The following is a 22292-nucleotide window of genomic DNA, read 5'->3' on the forward strand; positions in this document are numbered from 1 at the left end:
TGTAATATTTTTAGATTTACATGTAAATTTGTCTTTTTCATGAATTTGTGAATACGCTGTCATTTGGGAGAATATTCTATCATTTAAAAAAAAAAAAAAAAGGTTCTTTATTGAATGTTAAGTTTTAACTTGCTTATCCATTATCTCATTCACATACTTTATATTTATGCCAAGAGTGCCCCAGAATAGACTAAATTTGTCTTTTTCTTTTTTTGCTCTTCAGCGAAAAATACTCGTTTATGTGTATAGCACAAATTCTTTGGGTGCACCACCAACCAATGGTTATTCAAAAAAAATTTTAAGTAATAACTTTTATATGTTGGTCTTCATAACTAATTTAATTATCTACTATTTGATTAATGACTAGTGCGGACTCACCTCCTTTCCTATATATCTACCTAGCAATTCATCATTGCTCTGGTGTGGGGACAGTTGCTATGAAAACCAGCTGTCCCCGCAATTAGTAGCACAGCTACAGAAGTAGCTGTGTTACTTACATGGCCCCCAACAATATGTGAGGAGATATCTGAAGATTTGCATTGTAGGAGAGCGCCTTGGGAGAAAGGAGAAGATAAAGCTTTGTCAAGCTTGGAGTCTGTGAAGACATCTCTGTTCAGCAACCAGTCAACAATATATCTAAAGAAGACATAAATGATATTAGGAGGCAAAGTCAAGAACTCCCAAACCACCCAATTTTCTAGATGCCCTAAGTTTGTCCAAGGCGCTTTTGTCTTTTCTTTTGTTCACCAAATGAACCATGTCATGTTTCTCCTCAAAAGTATGATAACTCACTTGGACAAACTGATTGGCTACAGTTGGAGTTAGTAATCTGAGGGATGAAGTAGCTCAGACTTGATGATGATAATACAGTATCCTGCTTTTGCCCCAAAGGCAGAAATTATCCTTAAAAATATCAGGCATAGAAAATTTAGGATCAGAGATAAGTAACAACATGTGTTTGCGAACAGGTTTTTTTTTTTAGTTCTGATGCCCCGAATAGTTGAAGAGGCTCGTAATGCAATTGCCAAAGGTCTCAGAGCTATTGCAAATGATAGAGGGGAAAGAGGGCAACCCTGTCTTGTTTCTTTATATATTGTTATCAGGCATGATAGAAATATATTACAGGATACTTGGGTCTGGGGATGAGAATAGAGCAATTTTAGAGTATACACAAATGACTCAGGGAAACCAAAACGTAGAAGAGTCTGAAATAAGTGGCCCCACTCAACTAAGTCAAAGTCCTTTTTGGCATCTAAAGAATAAAATTTGCTTGGGGAGAAGTAGAAGAAGTAGAGGCATGGATAGTTGAGATGACCAATCTGACATTGACTTCAGAGTGATGACCCCAGATAAAGCCTGTTTGATCAGAGTGAATTATTTGTTGTAGTAAGACTTTCATGTGATCTGCTAGAATTTTAGTTGTCAATTTACAATATAGATTCAGTAATGATAAAACTTTTAATATTGCTGAATTAAAATGTAAGGGTAAGGATTTTTGAGGAAAGCAAGTCTTTAACTACCCTCATCAAGGTGTTGCCTAATCTGGACAAAATAATCCTATAGAAGTCAGCACAATCTGGTCCTGGAGCTTTAACTCCTTTGAGATGTTGTACAACACGCTGTACTTCCTCAATAGTTATCTGAGACGTGAGAGACTGGGCTATCTCATGTGTGATTTTAGGACAAGGTAGGGTGTCCCCGTAATCTAAAGAGTAGGGGAAATCTGGGGTTCTGCGAAATGGAGGAGAGGTAGAACTTGAATAATGGTCAACATAGAAGGAGTTATTTATGTCTGTTATTTCAGCATTAAAGGAAGTTTGAGAGCCCTGATGAGTTTTTAATGGATGACTGACCATAGGGGGTGAATACCATTTAAAAGATTCTTAGAATGTAACCAGATTTATTGCCAAATTTATAGAATAGATAAATAACCAAGAAAGCATAATGATCCCCCATTCCATTCATAAATTAATCAAAATTAGTTTTTGCAATTACATATAAATGTTTGTTGTGGGGAGTAGGATGATATTTATTCTGTTGAAAGGCTGCTGATAGGAACGATTGGAGATCCAAGTACTAATCTGAAAACTTCTTATTAGCGGAGGTGAAAGAAATTATATCACCTCTAAGGACTGAGGAGCTGATTCAGACCCTCTCGCTAGGATATAATCGCTCATAGCTGGCCGATAGTTGCAATCTGCGCATGCGTATGCATTGCAAATGCGCATACGCGAACCACTATGAACGTTCGGGAAGCAATTGCTCGCTGCGCATAAGTCATCTATTGTTTGATTCTTACATTATGTTAATTCACTCACTTAACTACTAACTAGAAATAATCACACAGACACCTATGTGGAATTAAAAGAGGAAACAGCCGAAATTTATTGATCAATTTGTAATTAGAAAGATGGTGGCAGTAAAAAGCAGTGCTCCAAGGTCACAGCCAGGCAAATATATTTGACTAACTGAAAAAAGAGGCGAATCCCCGCCCGGTGCAAACTGGCCTGAAGTAGAACCATTCTCCCTTAATTAGCATAGCCTCGACCCCTCCCTAAGATGATGGCCCAGTCCTTCCCCAAAGGGAATGACCAACTCGCCGCTATCAAAAGGCAAATGCTACCCAGGCATTCTTACGCTATAATAGGCCGCCTAGGAGCACTGCTTCCCGCCAAAGCTCGGCTCAAAGAGCCGAGCCCCGCCACCCATCAGGAAATAATCGCACATCAAGGAAGACTGCAATGTTTAGAAGATAACATTCCAGACCTGCGCCCGAGAGGTGTATCCCATCAGGCCTATAAAAACTCCTCTCCTTGAAAGGCAATCGAAGGTGCCAATATAACTCATCTGTCCATTAGTGACCGGTCTAGACATTACCGCCAGCCTACCCTACTGCTGGCCATCTCTAGCAGACTATTTACAGATCCTTCCTAATAGCAAGTATAAGTGCAATGCAGTCGCAAGAACCCCGATCATTGCCCCTCAAATGTACCACCAATTGTGGTCCCAAATCTGGCTTCCGCTATCCATAAATACCTAATAAATACCACCCTAGTGCATGCTCCTAAAACTAAACCACTGATTCTTATTAGTACCTAATAAATGTGGGGCCTGAAATGCTAAAGGATGCTCATTAGCCCAATAGATACATGAATGTCCCACGAACCACACCCGACAGCTAGCATTGCTATAAACCTGCAAAAAGTGGTTATTCATGCCAGGATAGGTTAATACAATTTATAGAAACACAGCCTAGCCAAGGGAAGGAAAACAATAGTTGGGTGACCCATCTGAAGGTGAAAAACAGCAAAACCTCTTTGAGGCAAAAGCTGAAAAGCCCTTCAAAATCCCTAGCAGCAGTAGGCATAAGGCTCCTGGGTTTCCCAACAAACTTGCAAGAAGCACTGCTAACTATGCAACTTATCGGCACGCAACTAATTCTCATAGGCTGATGACTACCATCGACCTAAATGCTTTAAGGTGTCAATGGAAACACTTGCAGCTGCCTTGCAGGTAGCCGCCCTAATCCAGAAAAATGTGTGCCACGCTGATCTACTGGCAAATCTAAAGCAATCACATAGTTGTGAAAGACCCATGTAAAGTAAAATGTATATAAAGTTGTCTGAGTGACGTGCAGGAGCCAGCGTGCGCTGCTTGGGTGCCGTAATTATCAAACATATACGGCCAACCGACTAGTATTGGTGAAAGGGTGTGCTTGAGCTGGGATAGAGGTCCATCGCCCTTTAGAAGCTGATCAGTTTATTATTCAATGCATATGACACAATTACATGTTAATACTGAAAACTTAATTCTCAAACAATAACCCGCTGATGTCTGACTCATCTTATTTGATAACAACCCACCAATTATAAAGATCTCTAAATAAGCTAACTATGGTAAATGCCAAATTAAAGAATTGTGCCTCTTAATTAACAAATGTGATCCCCGACCTTGTAACGGCCAGCCCTTTTAAAATTGATAGCTCAAACAGGTCTTCGCGAAATCACTTAGAATGAGGCGCTCCACCCTTGACCTCTCCTTACCTAAGCTAATAAAAAGCCATAAGCTCTCGACCGACAGACCAGGAAACTTTGTGAAACTAGACCGAGCTGACGATGCGGACATTCCGGAACGACTTTGTTCGTACCACTTTCAAATAATTCTAACAGGTATGCATGGAATGGTGAACCTCCCTTGCCCTCATAAGCCAAGAAGCCTTGTTAAAACCTTACAAGCCGGCAACTAAATACTCAGCGTATGCGGAGCCAATGACATCAAAACAAACTACTTAAATTCTGGCGCTACCACCATTCGATATTAACAGGACCAGGGTAAAGCGTGTATCTCTGCAAAAAAGGGGGAGGCCAGCCCCCGAAACCCAATCCATGGACAAACGAGACAAGGACATCTGCTATCCGCACTCCCCTCCCGGAACGTAACGTGTCCTAACATCTATGCTCCCGCGCAAGCGCGCAAAGAGGTGAAAAAACACCTAAAACAAACGCAAAGACGGAGGGAACTCAGGGCCTGATTCAGAGCCGGACGCTATTTGCGGACGGTCGCTCAGAAAAAGGGGCTGGCTATTTAAATGAAGTGCTCGCTCTTTGCGGTCTGTTGACACCTCTAAGTCTGAACAAGCGAACAAAACCTGCGGCCGCTATTTTGATAAAAAAAAGCCCCCTGGCCGCTCGCATCATATGTCATCTCTGGTATTTATTAGATTAATCGAGTACATCGAAGGGCGTATGAACTGCTCGGTATTCTTGTGGTAGCATTTTCCTACCGCAATCATGCGAGCAGTTCTGGCTAAAAGACAACCAAGTGACGTGGTGGATGATGCTGCTTTGTTAATTATGCACTCCCATTAAACGCCCGTTTTGACCGTTTGGCACGCCTGCGTTCAGATCTCCACTCCCAGTTTTCAAGCACCTTCCCCTGTTACCACCCACAAACGCCTCATCCTGTCACTCAAATTAGCAGGCATTCGCTATTTTGCGAGCACACTAATTTCGACCGCACTGACTGGTTCGCGCATGCGTATTACGACCTGTACGCATGCGCAGATATGCGAACATCACTCGGAACGAACGAGCGGCTGCTTACGAGCGGCTCTGAATCAGGCCCTGAAGCCCCCTAACTAATGATAGCATGAACTACACTTAAAATATCTCTGCATAACATAAAGCTCCGGCTGCCGAATCTGGTAGCCCCGATTTTGGCTGCAACCATGATTGGAAAAAAACTCCAAAAACAGCATACTGGCAGTTAGATCTTTGCCGCATCCATGCATCCGGCCAAATTCTTGCGCACAGTCGCCCTCCATTAACTCCCCGAAAACTATGGAACTAGACATGTCCTCAAACAACTGAAACCGTGATTGTCCACCTGAGCAGGTAGCCAATTCTAACTCCTTTGGTACTCCCAAACCATTACCAAACAAAAGTGCAGATCCTCCCACAAGTCCCGAGACAAGCGAAAAATGGTGAGATTTTAAATCCCGGCTATGGCGTTGTCCAACGACGACAATTTCCTGTCCATGGGTATTACTCTACAATCAAAATTCATGGCCTAGAAGCGATTGCAACTGCTTTAGTGACATTTCCCCAATTCACTAACTTTCTCCAAAGGCAATCGAAGGTGCCAATATAACAATCGAAGGTGCCAATATAACTTTGCTATAGACCTAGAAAAGTGTCCATATCTATTCCCCAGATAGGACAAACGTGTAAACAGAGACCTCAGTTTTACCACGAGAAATCGGTACGCCTAGAATCGATAAAAATGCCTGTAAAGAAAAGTAAATCCTTGCAAACTAAAACCAACGACTGGCCCCACTACCAATAAAGCAACTGAAAAATTTGTGGTGCCCCCCCCCCCGAGACGTGTACGTGCTTGCACGCACCATTGCAAAATTGAGCTGTAACGGTCGACAAAGGAAAATTAAACAGAACAACCCGTTGGAAAGAACTTATCTACAGAATAAGTGGCAGCGATTCAAATTCACTTACACAGAACACATACGCAGTGAAAATGGCAATAATTGGAAAGTGTTTTCGATATCCACCTTAGCCCGGTGGGCTTGCTCGCCAAAACTTTGCACCCTCACCAGTGCCTACTTGAAGGATTGGTACATCTCTCGGCAAACTGCAAATCTAACGCATTGTTGACAGATCACCGTTCCGGGTAGGAAAGATGCTGGATAAATCTGAACTTGTCCTTCACCCTCTTAGGTACAAACCCCAACGCCGAGGTGCAAAATCCTTTCCCAGGGAAAGACAATAAAAGGGGCCACACATGTGCCCCAAACTAACCATCGCTACCAGGTTACTTCTAATGAGTTCCGGGTGATTGCGCGTTAAGAGGCAATGAAAAACCCAACTTAAAAACCGTCTAACACTATGTAATACCCCCTCACTGCTCGTTTCTTTCAACTCACGAACCGCTCTTGCCCCACCAATATGGCTATATTACTGGCCAATGACCGTCAACACACAGCATGCATAATTTAATGCACCTACGTCGACTCCCTTTTGCACTGGGCATTATTGAACGCATAGCCTTTACTAGTGGTACTTGGACCAGCTGGACAGTGTTGCCTCCGGCTATTGTGGAATCCATAGTCATGTAGGACTGCCGAGTAACCTTCAACCAAAAAACTCCACGTCCTTGGATCACAAACTGAAACACTGCCTAACCTTCCTGCTTCCTCCTCCGGCCGGGTTTTCTGGTACAACTCACCACGAATACGAACAAGCCAGCTAACCAAATCATGCATGAATGATGGTAACCGACCCCAAAATTACAAAAAGGCCTTCGCCTTAAAACAAACACTGAGGGAACGTACAAACTCCACAAAGATAAGACCTTGATGGGATTCAAACCTAAGCCCTCGGTACTGAGAGGCAGGAATGCTAACCACTACGCCAATCATGCTGCCCGTTTATGCCTTTAGCATCCGCCGTACTGGCAAACATGCCCACCACTTTGCCTTACCTAAGCCGCTCCTTGAAACCAGAGTACATGGGAGCATAACAAATTCCACATAGTCGGGGCTGCCATAACTTTAACCTCAAATCACCATGTAGAGCTGCTTTTGCACAATGGACAACATCCCCTGCTGCAAGCAGGACCCCAGCTGCTAATTTAGTACTAGGTCTCTTTGGGATTTTATGCTTACCCTTAATCAAAAACCCCCTGAACTTACAGGGCCTACGGTGTATCTGGAAGAATCGCTGTACACAGCAAAGTAAAGTAAAACGCTGCATAAAAAGAGAACATGTTCACGTGATCCAGTGGATGAAGGCCCAGCCCTGACCGATTGCACGCTAACGCTTGTCCCTCGCTGCACGGTGCGCCCACCACGACTTGAGTCACCTTCTGAACATCCCGGACAGCAGAAGACACTTCCTGTGGAACCTTGGAAGACTCTGGGCCTGATTCAGACCTGCGCGCGAGCGCTAAGTGCTCGCAAGCGGGTCGATGGTGGCCCAGTGTGCATGCGCACGATGGAGCCGGATTCGTCGTGCGCATGTGCGAGACCCGGATAGCAACGGGCAAACCGTCGCTCCAGGTCTCGAACCAAAGGGGGCATGCTGTCGATGTTGAGTGACAGCACGCCCCCTTTGGTGGGCGTGGCTGCCCAGACGGAAGCGTTCCCATGGGAACACCTACTGTCTGGGGCCGGCTCCACTGACATCACAAGTGATGTCAGTGGGAGTGCTCTTGGCTCTGTTGGAGCCGAAAGCACTCTAGGGTTGCGGCAACGAGACCCTACCACAAGGGTCTCATCGCAAGCCCGATGGTCACGATGGTCTTGACCATCGCAACCATCTTCCTGGCCGCTAACTATAGATGTGGGTGGTCACCCACAGCTATAACGAGCGGCCTGGAGACCGCTCTAAAAATCAAGAAGGACGGCCCTGATTCAGAGCGAGCGCTCTGTCAGAGCGTCCGGCTCTGAATCAGGGCCTCTGGGACGTCAACCTGAGGACTTGAAATAAACACATGAGGAGGAAGCATGGGACATGAACTCAGCTGATCAGGATTGTGAAACGGTGGTGGTGGGAAAGGAGTAGTGAGGGGGTGGTGTATATAGCTGCGCTGGTATGCAGAGCGACTATAATTGCTTGGGGAATCAGGGGCTAAATGTGAAATGAGGGCAGTCAGGGAAAAACCAGCAGCTTGCAATGATGCTTGGGGGCAAGAACAAAAAACGGGGGGGGGGAGCTGGTGATGCACTGCTGCTGAGGGATAAGGTGACAACCGGTATGATCCCTGGTAAGGACATGTGATTGCTTCGTGCGTGTGCAAGGGGCCATGCTGCGGCCATTGTACATTTGGGGGGTGGGGGGATAATATGCTGTGGTGAGGGGGGGGCTGGGTATTGGACCCAGGCAGCACACTAAGTGCCCTAGGGGAAAAAAGCCCTTAGAAGAAAAAGCTGTGTCTGCCCCCTTGGACTAAATCATGATGGGGGATATTAGCTGCTGTAGGGCACCCTGAATGCCTGTTTATCCCCTGTTTAACGCTGAGGGAGGGGTGCAGGTTATTTAAATAGCCTGGTTGTTGAAACAGCCAGGATAAAATGGCGCTGTGCAGCCGTTTTTCGGGGGCTGAAATGGCTGCCGAAATGCTGTGGGTGGGGCCAGTCGGTGGAGTGGAGCGCATAGGGCCTGGGCTGGGGGGAGGATGCCCAATGCCCAGGGCCTGGGTGGCTTACTGGGCCCCCATGACCAGGGAGGTGGCAAAGGAGGACCGGAGGGCCCACACCGGGCTCTCCGGGGCGTGCAATGTAAGAGGAGGATGGCACATCATCACGGCCTGCTGGATGGCTGGTGCTGCGCCTGGTATAAGGAGCGGCTGCTGCGATATTTGGCAATGGAATAGTGCGGTGGGGGCCAAACAGCGGGGCAGGGCATGGTGGGGATGGGGACACTGGGGTTGAAAGCATGGGGGGGGTGTGGGCTGACAGGGCCCGCTTCACTGGATGCACAGGGAGGAAGGACAAGAGGGCGGGGTTAGGTTGGAGATGAAAGTGGGATATATATGCTATAGCTAGCACAATGCATGGGACAGCAAGATTCATTTTAAACAGTGATACTCAGCCTGGTCAGGTTCCAGAAGTGGAAAAGAGGAAGATTGCTCCTCTTCCAGACTATTTATAATGAATAGCAGGGGCCTTGCCCCTTTTCACTGCCATAGGCTACTATTTTTGATGGACACAATCCTGGCTACGCCCCCTTCATCTCCTTTAACCCCTGGTGAACTAGCAATATTCCATCACTAAACAGGGTGTTTATCTTTCCTCAAACTTATTCAAGTATTCAGATCTATTAGACAGCCCAGCAGAGTGAGTGACAGGAGAAGACGTTTGTGGGTGGTGACAGGGGCAGTCCACTAGGAACAGGGGAGTGGAGGTGCGAACGCAGGCATGCATGAGTGTTTCAACGCCATTTTCAGAGGCGTGCATAATTAATAGTCAGCATCAAAGCACACGTCACTGGGTTGTATTTCACACTGAAGTGTTTGCAGTGCTTGCGGCAGGGTATAGTCAACCTCAAGCGCTGCGATCTCATCCGATGGTGCTTTTCAAGCACTTCCAGTAGATGACGTGCGCAAGTGGGCATCTTATGAATGGCTGGTGGGCGTCTGCATACACAAAGTTGACCGCATGCCAAGACATAGTGGACATGCCTCGCTGTGAGATTGCCTGCCTTTCTGGGCGTGCGCTGGATTTGCATATGCAGGGTGCGAGCGAATGCATCTAGCGAGCGGGTCTGAATGAGCTCCTGAGTTTGCTGTCATCCAAAATAAAAGCGGTTTAGGTTTCAAATGTTTAAGGTTATTGTTCTTACATTATAGTCCAAAATGTCCTCCAACCTATTTTTTAATTTAATAAAATTGGATAAGTGGGAAGGAAATGTCCATAATTTAATAGTGTCATTATCATCAGAAATATGTAGAACTATTGAAACTAGGGCATCATCAGAGAACGCAATTGCTTCAATCTAGGAATCTGTAATATTAGGAAATAAAGCTTGTGACACTAAAATGGAATTCATTTTGGAGAGAGTATGATGCACAGCTGATAAGCATGTGTATTCCCTATCAGTGGCATGTAATCCTCTCCAGATATCAACAGAGTCTTTTAGCAATGAGGAAGACACCTAATTTAGGAGAAGTGGGTGGTTGGAATACAGTGATCTATCTAGAAATTCTGAGGATATTAAATTAAAATCACAGCATAGGATAATGTTACAATCACCTGAAAACCACTGTGTAAGACCTCTAAAGTCATGCTTTAAAGGCCTTCTGCCAGTAACAGTCCCCCATTGTTCCCTTAGAGCTTGGTATGCTCACCAGTACTAAAGTTGACACCTGGACGTAAACTTTGAACAGTAGAGGCTTACAGGGCAATTCAAGTGATCGCTAGGTGTTAAGCTGCTGATGGCACTTCAGATAGAGTAACAGGTCATGACAGTGGTCGCTGTTCTGGAAGAGTCGCAGAGCTGTGACCTTGTTGGCTGAGGTGCGACCTTGATGGCTGAGGTGCAACCTTGATGGCTGAGGTGCGACCTTGTTAACTGAGGTGCGACCTTGTTGACTGAAGTGCTATCTTTTTGATTAAGGTGTGACCTTTGTGGCAGAGGTGCGACCTTTGTGGCAGAGGTGCGACCTTGATGGTAGTGTAAGACTGAAGAGAGATGCCACTGGTAAAGGTGGTAAGAGCGGATTGGATAATGGTGGCAAAGCCTGAGAAAATAAGTCTCTGCTCAGGGCTAGTTGCGGTAAGTGCAGCGGGTCCACAAGCAAAGGCCGTGCTCAAGATGGTAAAGGTGACTGTGCTGTGAGTAGTTCCACTGTCTGAAGTAGCTGATCTCAGTGGAATATGCTGGTTTGGCGAGGTCACAGCTGGAGTTGCTGCTTTGGATGGTACTGACAGCGAAACTTTGACCAGCTAGGTGATAAGCAGATGTCACAGCAAATTCTTAACAGGAAACCATGAGGTCAGGCAGAATTATAACAGACAGAGATTCCGACTTGACTGGTTTATAAAAGATCTTCCACCAATAGCATGCAGGTACAGAGATTGACTGATGGCCAGCAGCAAGGGCACTGCACATCTATCCGGCATTCCCAGCAGTACTCATGGCTGCCCGGCATCCCAGTCTCCCAGCAACCGCAGGCACTGCACCACATTACATGGTGACCAGGGAGACTGTCAGACCCTGCGGCCGGAGATGAACAACAGCAAACAGCAAAGATAACAAGTCGCGACGGTGGCTGTTGACAATAAGAGGAAGTGTGAGCAAAGGGGTGAGGGTCCCTAATATTTTTTGAAAAAAGGGTCTAGAATACTCATTTAGCACATAATTATTACAAAAGAGAAATATACAACCTTTGATCTTAAGCGAGTAAATAACTACAAATGTGTCTAGAATGTCCTGGGAAATGTAATTTTATAAAAAACTGGAAAGTAGCTTGAGCATTAGAGAGACCAAAAGGCAGAGGTTCCTAGACTCCATCCTCAAGGCACTCTAACGGTCATGGTATTAAGGATATCCATGTTTGAGTACAGATGATTTAATGAAATTTGACTGAGGTACTAATTAAGTCACACATGACCAAGTATGGTTATCGTTATAACCTGGACCATTAGGGTTCTTTGAGGAAAGAGTTTGGGAACTCCTGCCAAAAGGCATGACCAGGTATTCAAAATGGCTGTTGTAAGTTTTAAAAGCTATCTTCCAATCATCTCCAGATCGTATGCATATCAGATTGTACGCTCCATGAATATCTAGTCTGGTGAACAATTTAGAAGGCTAACACCTCTCAAAAAGTTCTGGAAGATGCAGCAATAGATAGAAAATATCCATGGTTATCACATTGAGGGCTCTTTAGTCTATGCACGTCCATAAACCCTGTCCTCATTTTCAACAAAGAATGTATGTGCTCCTGCAGGGAATGAAAAACGTCTTTTGAAACCACTGACTAGGTTGTCCTCAATGTATTCTTTCAGATAGAGAATATGGCCCTCATTCAGAGGTGCTCGCAAGAAGCAAGCACTCGCTCTGAATGAGGGCGGCTGCTTGATTTTTGAAGTGCGGCCTCCTGGTTGCTAGCTAAGCTGTGGGTTACCACCCACAGCTTTAGTGAGTGACCAGGATGGTGGTCGCGATGGTCAAGACCATTGGGGCTTGTGACGAGACCCTTGAGGTTGAGTCTCGGCACCCGGAAGCCCAAGGGAGCTTCCTGCTCTAATCAAGCAGGAAGCTCCCCACTGACATCACTGCTGATGTCAGTGTGGCTGCCCACAAATGGAACACCTCCGTTTGGTCAGCCACACCCCCCCCTGGCCTGACTACCAAATGGGGGAGCTGTCGATCAACATCGACAGCCGCCCCATTGGTAGCGAGCCCCGGAGTGAGAGAATTTCTTTCTCGCTCCGGGGCTTGCCCACGCACAGTGAGGCCGCTGCGCGTGCGCGGTCCCTAAACATCGACCCACTTGTGAGCGCTCAGCACTTGCGAACGGGTCTGAATGAGGGCCAATATCCTGCCAAAAAGAACTGGCCTTCCAGGTATAAGATCAATTGGACAGTCATACTGCCAATTTGTTGGAAATGTTCCTGCTTGTTTCCTGTCAAAAACATCAGAGTTCTTTGATAAACTTCCAGTAAATTTCCCTTCTTTGAATCTATGACACCACACACAGTAGATGCCAAATATCACTTGATAAAATATGGTTACTGAAAAAGAATTGTTTGGCTTTGCCAGTTGATCATTAGGCTATGTTTCATTAGCCAGGGTATTCACAACATAATCAAAAAGAAAGGGGAATGGATGATGTCTAAAGTTAATTGTTCCAAATGACCCTGTTTGGTTTCTTTGGTTAAGGCAATAGTCTTAACAGCCCAGAAGAAATAAGGGTTAAATGTACCTGTTTTTAAGGGAACCACTTGTTTCTTAGTTAATAGAGGTAGTCATAATTCTTTTATTAAAGCTTAGTCAATGAAATTTGCCATAGAGCTGGAGTCAATGAGAGCAGAGATTTCTGTTGAGTTTTCCTCAAAGTGGAGATGAAAAATTAGGCATAGATAACTTGAAGGAATTGTATAGTCTTGGGACAGATGGCTAAGGACTAGAGTGTGTTCAGGATCTAAACCTCAACTCATCCTCATTATAAAGTGGATGTTTTGGACTTTCCAATGATTTCTTTCTATTTGAGCATTGAGCTAAATAATGAGTGGCACTACCACACTAGTGACATAGATTATGGACCCTATTTGTTATTTCCAGTCATGGAAGTGCCCCAGGCTTCTACTGGCTTTGCTCCTTTTGAGCTTCTTTATGGAAGGAAGCTGCGGGGTGTTCTCAACCTTCTGCAGGAAGCATGGGAAGAATAACCAATAGAGAAGGAAAGCATTCTTACTATGTGGTCCAGATGTATAATCGCATGGACCTACTAGATCAATTGGTTTTGGGAAATTTGGCAAATACCTAAGAGGCTCAAAAACTTTTCTATAACCGTAATGCCCAAACTTGAGTTTTTTTCTCCCAGAGATAAAGTCCTTTTGTTGTTGCCTACTCAGGGAAGCAAATTACTAGAAAAATGGCAAGGACCCTTTGAAGTAATTAGAAAGGATGGCAAAGTAAATTATGTGGTCTCTCAACCTGTCTTCCGTAGATGTAGGCAGATCTACCATGTTAACCTGTTCAAAGTATGGAAGGACTAATATAGTTTTTTTGTAGACCCTGTTAATGGCCATAGTAACCTTGGTTCACAGATTCCCCAGTCCAATGGGGTTTCTCTCCCCTTGAACCTTTGGATTCAGATGAGCTGAAGCCTTCCTTTGGTAACCTTATAAAGAGTTCTCAGATGTTTTTTTGGATAAACAAGGAAGGACCAATTTAGTCTTACATGACATTGTAACCCCACCAAGGGTAGTAGTTCGACATAGACATTATAGGCTTCCAAGGGGAAAACAAGTGCTGGTAATCAAGTACAAAAAATTTTGAAATTAGGCATAATTGAGAAGTTATTAAGCGACTGGTGTAGCACCGTTGTTTTGGTCCCAAAACCATATGGTACTACAAGATTCTACATAGACTGCCACAAAGTTAATACAGTGTCAAAATTTGATGCCTCCCAAATGCAAAGGGTGGACAACCTGCTTGATAGATTAGGTTCAGACATATATATTTCTATCCTTAATCTTACAAAGAGGTATTGGCAAATTGAGTTGATGTAGGAAGCGAGGAAGAAAGCTGCTTTTTCTAGTCCACTGGGTCTGTTTCAGTGGAAAACAATGCCTTTTGGCTTGCATGGTTCCCTGGCCTCGTTTCAGAGGTTAATGGACTGGGTGCTTCGTCTTTATCAGACTTATGCTTCAGCATACAGTACTTAGACAATATAGTTATCAATAGTCAGCATTGGAATGACCATGTTAATAGGCTTAGGGCTTTTCTTTATGAGAGGTATGTTTAACTGCTGATTTCAAGAAACGTGTTCTAGGTAAAAGCGAAACCAAATACTTAGGGTATGTGGTGAGCAGTGGGTGTCTGAAGCCCCTTGTGAGTAAGGTACAGACACTAGCCAATGCCTCAGTTCCGGCTGACTGCCAGGAAAGAATTATTTCTTCTTGAGTTTGGCGGGCTATTACAGGAGGTTTTTGCCTCAATTTTCTACCTTAATGGCTTCTTTTAACAGATTGTTTGAAAAAATCTGCACCAAGTAAACGTTAGTGGTCTTGGGACTGTCAGTTTGCGTTCACAACAATTAAACATCTTTTGTGTAAAGGTCCAGGTTTAAAGTCCCCAGATTTTATCAAACTGTTTGTCATCAGATGTGGGCTAAGGGGCAGTTTTGTGTCAGTTTTTTGACTGCGTTGAACACCCTTTTCTATATCTTAATAGAAGTTGTTCCCCTGGGAGAATAGGTATTCTGTAATAGAAAAAGAATGCCTCACTATAATATGGGCTTTTGAGGCTTTAATGTATTACCTTTGTGGGTCTAGGTTTACCATGGTTAATAATCATGCACCGTTAAAATGGTTGCAGACCATGAAATATTCTAACACAAGACTGACAAGGTGGTACCTGGCTCTCCAGACTTTTTCTTTTGAAGTCCAGCACAAACCAGGACATCTGCATATGAATGTGGAATTTTGTCCTGAACAGGGCTGGAGAGTCGGACTCCACCGTGGGGGATTTAGGTTTGTCCTTTATTGAGGTAGGTATATGACAGAGTGGGTATCTCACACATTTTGAGGAAAAGGTTAACCTCCTGTAGCCAAGGAGGAACCAAGGAGAAAATGTGAGGGAGAAGTTGCACCTTCGGCAGGCCTCTCTATGCTGTACAATCTTAACCCTGACTTTGCTGTGAATACTCTGCTCATTTGAATTGCTGAGTTGTTGTTCCTGAACTTTTAACTTGTGAAGAAGCCATTACACTAGCTTTGCCTTACGGGAACTCGCCGGGAACTTACCCGCTACATTGCTTCATGTAATGAGTCACCCATGCCAGTGCTTTACCTTAGAGAAGGGTCAAAATCACTCTAATTTTCAGAGTGATACTTGCGCAGACACATCTGAAAAACCAGTCAACATTGGGCCAAAAATTTATACTAATGAATGATCCCCATTGAATTTCTCTAGTAATTTAACTTTAGGTTCAGAATAAGAGGCCAGGTGTAGTGCAACCATATTTTCTTGCTATGCCAGGAGTGGAGGCTGGATGGTTCTGGCTTCCTGATTCTCATCCAGGCATCCCTGCATTATGTTTAGCTGGTATGTAATGAATGCACTGTTTGAATTGAGGCAGCTTCTATCATCTTGATATTCGGTCTGTTGAAGTCCATTTTTTGCTTTATTATTATGTCACAATGTGAAGGTTTTAGACTCTATAGGCTACAGCCAATGAGATTAAGATGCAGGTTTCTCAAATGGAAGATGGACAGGCCTGGCCTGGCCAACAAGGCTTCAGAACATGTGAGGTTACTGAGGCTGCCAAGGCATACAGTAGGTGAAGGTTAGACAGCAGGACATTGGTACATGTAAAATGAATCAGATTGGTGAAGTGCAGGCAAGGGTTAGACAGCAAGACATTGGTACACAGAGTTACTCAGCAAGGTACAGACAGATTAGTCATCAAGACTTTAGTACAGAGAGAATTAATCCAAGGTTGTAAGCAGGAACAAGGCTGAACTTGAAAAGGGTGTTTGAGAGAATAACTGCCACATAAAACCAGCATGCAGGCTTCTCTAATAACCAATCACATGAAGCTGGGTGGTCTACCCTTAAAATAGGGGTTTGGGATTTGATGTCATTTTACTGAGGTTATAAATATGACCTGTAGAGGGCATGCATGCACAGTTTAGTCCTAGACTTGGAGAAGAAGATGGAGCCTTCCCCACTTTGTCCAGCAGAGGCAGCAGCTTTGGTATAGAACCTGATGCGTGAAACAGGCAGACTGACAGTATAGGAGGTGGCTGCCTGGAATACCTATGTGTCTGTGTATAGGCAATCCCTCCGCTAAGTTAACTGCAGCTAATGCTGCTTGTGACAGTCACGAACACATTGTGGATGAGTGGCACTTGATCATTGACTCATCAAAAGTCATCTTAAAAGCTGTCCATCTTCGTAACAGAAATAAATCTCCTTATCTACCTATAGTATTGCACATGCTGCAAACATATAATAGTTGTACGACGACATAAAGTTGTTTGAGATAAGCATACTTCCCAACTTTTGAAGAGAGGGATGCGGGACCCTTCGCCCAAAATGGAGGAGAGGGCCTCCGAAAAGGGGCGGGGCTTCCTGAAAGGGGAGGGACCTCGCGGCAACCCCCCCCCGTTTTCGTCGCTATAGGGGGCATGCCCAGCACTCTCTGAGATGCCAGGCAGCCCCCCAGGCTCTCTCTGCGCTAGTGAACAGATGCCGTGTGATGCGCATGGCATCTGTTCACCTTCTGCACAACTTCCCCCAACTTCCCCCCCACCGCGGTACACTGTGGACCGCGGGTGGGACAGCGGGACAGTCCCATGAAAACAGGACTGTCCCGCTGAATGCGGGACACTTGGGAGGTATGGATAAGTGGAAAATCTGTGGAGATTCAAAGGTCACAACAAGTACCACATCAGGAGAGGAAGGTAAGCAGAAGATATCTGTGATACTAGTGTATGGGAACAGCGGCCATTCTGGGAGAGGAAGGTAAGCAGAAGATATCTGTGATACTAGTGTATGGGGACAGCGGCCATTCTGGGAGAGGAAGGTAAGCAGAAGATAGCTGTGATACTAGTGTATGGGGACAGCGGGCCATTCCGCGAGAGAAAGGTAAGCAGGAGATATCTGTGATACTAGTGTATGGGGACAGCGGGTCATTCCGGGAGAGGAAGGTAAGCAGGAGATATCTGTGATACTAGTGTATGGGGACAGCAGGCCATTCCGGGAGAGAAAGGTAAGCAGGAGATATCTGTGATACTAGTGTATGGAGACAGCGGGACACATCGGGAGAGAAAGGTAAGCAGGAGATATCTGTGATACTAGTGTATGGGGACAGCGGGACACATCGGGAGAGGAAGGTAAGTAGGAGATATCTGTGATACTAGTGTATGGGGACAGCTGGACACATCGGGAGAGGAAGGTAAGCAGGAGATATCTATGATATCTCCTGCTTTACCTTTTTGATGAATGGCCCAAAAACTTAATTTCTACAAAAGCAGTTGAAAATTTTAATTTTCACTGCTTTTTTGAAATTAAGTGATAATCAATAGGGCCCTAAAGGTTCATTTCATAGAGTCTCATGTGGACTTTTTCTGGACAACATGGGTTCTGTGAATGATGAACATGGTGAGGGTTTTCATCACAAGATATCATGGAAAAGCATTATCAAGGCACGTGGAGCCCTGATTTGATGTCTGACTACTGCTGGACTCTTAAGAGAGACAAACTACTGTACAGCAGAAAATCAAACAAAGCTACTTCTTAAACTACACATTTTTAACTGTTCTTCCAATATCCTAGAAAATCCTTCTTAATTATTATTTAATTCAACTGTTTTGTTTAAGCCAATGGGGCTTTCTAGATTTTTCATCTGAAAAATCTAGAAAGCCACTCTTTTACAGAGGGTAATAAATCTGTCCCTACCTCTGTTGGTATTCTTATGTCTTGATAAACTATGAATATTAAGCACATTTCGTCTGTGTTCCAAAAAGCTTTCATTCAATGTACGTGTGGTGCATCCACTATATTACATGCTGCAACCACAATCTATAAGGCAAATAACGTATACTGATTAACAATTTAAAAAAAACATTCAATATTAAAGTTTCTTTTTCGACATGTACTACATTTTTCTCTACTACATTTAAAATACCCTTTTGTTTTTTCACTAGTAAGAAGGATGCCACAGCCACCGGGAATAGCCTGTCCGCATGTGCATCCAACTCAGAATCAGATTCTATACCTCTCCTCTGCTGATGTGTGTTAATACTCTCACACACCCAGTTGTGTCTTGTGTCTCACTGCTCTTGCCCTGTGTGGGGAGGGTTACCCATGGTGCCATGCGGAGAGACATGGGACCTGTGCAACCGCTTGTGGCATTCTCAGGATACTCCGAGCAGTGTTGTAGCTTTCCGGTGATTGTGGTCCCACCCACACACACAATGGGTCACGGCTTTATGATAGAATAAGCTCAAGGGTCAGTAGTGGTGCCATAGGAAGCACTGCTGCCATGGGCTGATTTATGGTGATAGGAGACCACTCTGTGCAGGGCTGCCTGCCACAATGTGACAGCTTTACTTACCTGCTCAGCCTCTGTCTGGGTCCATTCTCTATTATATAATATGCATATTTTAAATGAAACTATGTGTTGTACCCTAGAAAACTTAGTTAAATATTATGTTCTTATTTCAGATAGTGAACAAGGGAAGAATAAAGACAGTGGGCAAACAGGAGAGGTCGAGAGGCGTGGACTTTGTGACTATGATACTGACAATAACTCCGGAATACATCCCATCTTTCCGCTTCCTGGCTTATTATACGTTGAAAACCGATGCAGGGCACGAGATTGTGGCTGACTCCATCTGGGTAGATGTTACAGATAACTGTATGGGGACGGTAAGAGACTTCAATATTACAGATGATTAAAAATGCGTAGTTTATATAACAAAGTTGAAATCAAACTCCACTCAAAACTGACATCTCATTTAGTTCCATGAGTAAAATATGAATCCACTATTTTACTGGAATAACTGGGGTCCACTGTTTCCGATGGGTTCTCCAATACCTACTGGTGTGCAGCAATTCAGTGACTGTGGTGCAAGCTCTTGTCAGCAGTGAGCTGTTAGTTGACAACCTAAAAACTGTATGGAAGTTAGAAGGGTGAAAAGTGCCCTGTTGTGAATGAAGGATCATCTCTGAAGGGGATGGAGATCATTTTTGGATCATTGTAGACAATAGGGAGCCCAGCAGATATGATTCTCAGCTAGTTAATATTTTGAATTTACGTGTAATTTATGGAATTTTATTAGTGCAATTAGTCTTTAAGAGGGAAATCAGATAATAAACAAGATCCAGATGTATAGTATATATATACCCTTCTGACTTAGATCCTCATGTCCATTCTTTCCACTTCCCATACATATCTTTCTTTGCCCTCTCCCTCTAGAATAAAAGCTTTCACAAGCATGGTCCTTAATTGTATTTGCTGTGATACAGTACTTACTACTATCTATTCAACTGTTCTTCACCATAGAATACATGCAGGCAGACCCCCACAGTAGTGGAAAGACTGGTCACAATAGTGGAAAGATTTGGGACTTTGCAGCAAATGGCCATGCCTCCTGTCTTTGTGCAAAAGCATTTGCCAAGACAAAAACCGGGGTTGGCCAGGAACTGCCCAGGCCCAACTATGAAAAACCAGTTGGAAAGACAGGTGAACCAGAGGCTGGCTAAACTAACATGCTTTCGAATGTGCAGAACCCAGACACGTTCAGATAGAGTTCCTGACACTGCAGGAATCTATGGACTGCTCCCTTTCCTGGGATGTGGAGCCAGTATACCCAAGCTTCTGTACCATGAGTGTACCCCAGAACAGCAACAGGTTATTCCATATAACAGTCCTGGTTAACTATAATGAAGTCCTGGCCTTGGTGGATACCAGTAATGAACTCACTCACTTTAGTTTCAGGTTCTTTAATCCTAACAAGCCCAGTACCTTGGTTGCCAAGAGTGAAGGTCCTGTGTATTTATGGGACGTATGGATGTAGAGAAACTGAACTCCAAGGTTACCATGTGGTTCCTGGCACTACAACCTTTTCGGGTTATAGTAGAGCATAGGACGAGGATCCTACAAAAACATGCAGGTGCCCTGTCCTGTAAATTTGCGCTCCTCATGAGGTCTGCACCTCTGAACTTGTTGATGTTAGAGAGAGGGATATATGGCAAAATGGTCAGTGTACTCTGTATGGAGCCAGTGGTGGGTGTTTAGTAGCAAGTCCAAATCATGAATAATATGCTGATGGAGACACTCACATATAGCATTTGAATAACTTACAAAAAAGATGAGCTTATCTACAAAAGATCCACCACAAGGTGTTGGTGAAACTGTCATCCCGGGCCTTGTCTGACGTCATCAAAGTGCACATTTCAGCGGATGTGACGACAGTGGCCCGATTGGTTACAATAGTGACAATAACATACTGAATAAATCCATCATACAAGCAGTAATATAAACATAGCAAATTTTTAACATATATTATAGCCATCTAAGTAAATAACTTGTAAAAGGTAATATATTAGATAACTCATGGGAAAAAAATCATATTCTTCTCAAATACTCATCAAAAATTGCTTAATTTGGGTTTTCTCTACCAAATGGACTCTTTCAGAGCCGTAACTAGACTTTTTGGTGCCCTGTGCCAGAAAGAGCATTGGTGCCCCCCTCATTTTTCAAAGGGACATAATGCACCCAAAAAAGGGCAATGGCCTCACGGGGAAGGGCCAGGGAAGAGATAGGAGAGGCCAGGAGATGCTGGGAATGAAATAAGAGGAAGCTACAAGCAAGGATGATAATAAAAAGAGATTTGACAGATCCAAACAGCGCCCCCTGACCTGAGGTGCTCTGTGCGATGGCACCGGCCGGACTACCCTAGCTACGGCCCTGGACTCTTTATTCCAGAACTTTATACCTCCACATGAATGAGAATATATACAGTCAATTAGCCATGGGTTTAGGCTAATTACCCTTGCCATGTGAGGAAATGCTATTCAATTAAATAGCATTTTCCTCACTCAGGGGTTAAAATGTGCTAACCCACGGATTCAGCGTAAACTGCAGAAACAATGGGTTATTTATTTTATTGTTATTTATTTATTAACAGTTTCTTATACAGCGAAGCATATTCCGTTGCGCTTTACAATTGGAAGCATTTATAGAACAAAACAGGGTAATAACAGACAGACATAGAGGTTAGAGGGCCCTGCTTGCAAGCCTACAATCTATAGGGAAATAGGCATTGATACACAAGGATAGGTGCTATATATTGCAATTTGGTCCAGCCAGAATGCAGAGTTTCTTGGTGGGCTGCATGATCCAGTCACACAGGAATGTCTGCCAAATGTCAGGAGTATGTGAAAGAAAGACAATGTGTGAGGTTATGTGTGGACTGTGAGAGGGGATGTAATAAGACATGGAAGCTATGAAGGTTATGTGGTTGGTTCTGGAATCTGATAAGCTTGTCTGAAGAGATGAGTTTTCAGGGAATGCTTGAAGGATTGAAGACTAGAGGTAAGTCTTATTGTGTGTGGCAAAGGCATTCCATAGAATGGGTGCCGAAGAAAGTCCTGGAACCGTGAATGGGAGCAGGTAGATTTGAATATAATCCGCATACAGATGGTACTGAAATCCAAAAGAGCGGATTAGTTCACCAAGAGAGGTGGTATAGATTGAGAATAGCAAAGGACCTAAAACAGAACTTTGTGGTACTCCAACTGATAAAGGTAGCGAAGAGGAGGCAGTATCCGAAAAACAAACAGAAAAGAGCGATCAGATAGGTAGGAAGAGAACCAAGAAAGAGCTGTGTCCTTAAGACCTAGGGATTGTAATGTTTGTATGAGAAGAGAGTGGTCAACAGTGTCAAAAGCAGCATAAAGATCTAGAAGAATTAGGAGTGAGTAATGCCCTTTAGCCTTGGCAGTGACAAGATCATTTACTACCTTAGTCAGTGCTGTCTCTGTGGAGTGCTGGGAACGAAAGCCAGACTGAAGTGGGTCCAATAAGTCGTGGGTGTT

General features: G+C 44.2%; 1 protein-coding gene across 2 annotated transcripts in view; it reads left to right on the plus strand.

The window, feature by feature from the left end:
* The window catches only part of LOC148454322 (complement C3-like), a 284622-nt gene that overhangs the window by 116615 nt on the left and 145715 nt on the right, over positions 1-22292 (plus strand). For both annotated transcript variants that reach the window (XM_088461038.1, XM_088461039.1), the window contains exon 13: positions 18915-19118. In XM_088461038.1, the coding sequence (XP_088317164.1) occupies positions 18915-19118 (204 nt within the window). The remainder of the gene's footprint in view (positions 1-18914; positions 19119-22292) is intronic.

The sequence above is a fragment of the Taudactylus pleione genome, unplaced genomic scaffold (genome assembly GCF_031769625.1).
Source record: "Taudactylus pleione unplaced genomic scaffold, aTauple2 ptg001005l, whole genome shotgun sequence".
In the NCBI taxonomy this organism is placed as follows: domain Eukaryota; kingdom Metazoa; phylum Chordata; class Amphibia; order Anura; family Myobatrachidae; genus Taudactylus; species Taudactylus pleione.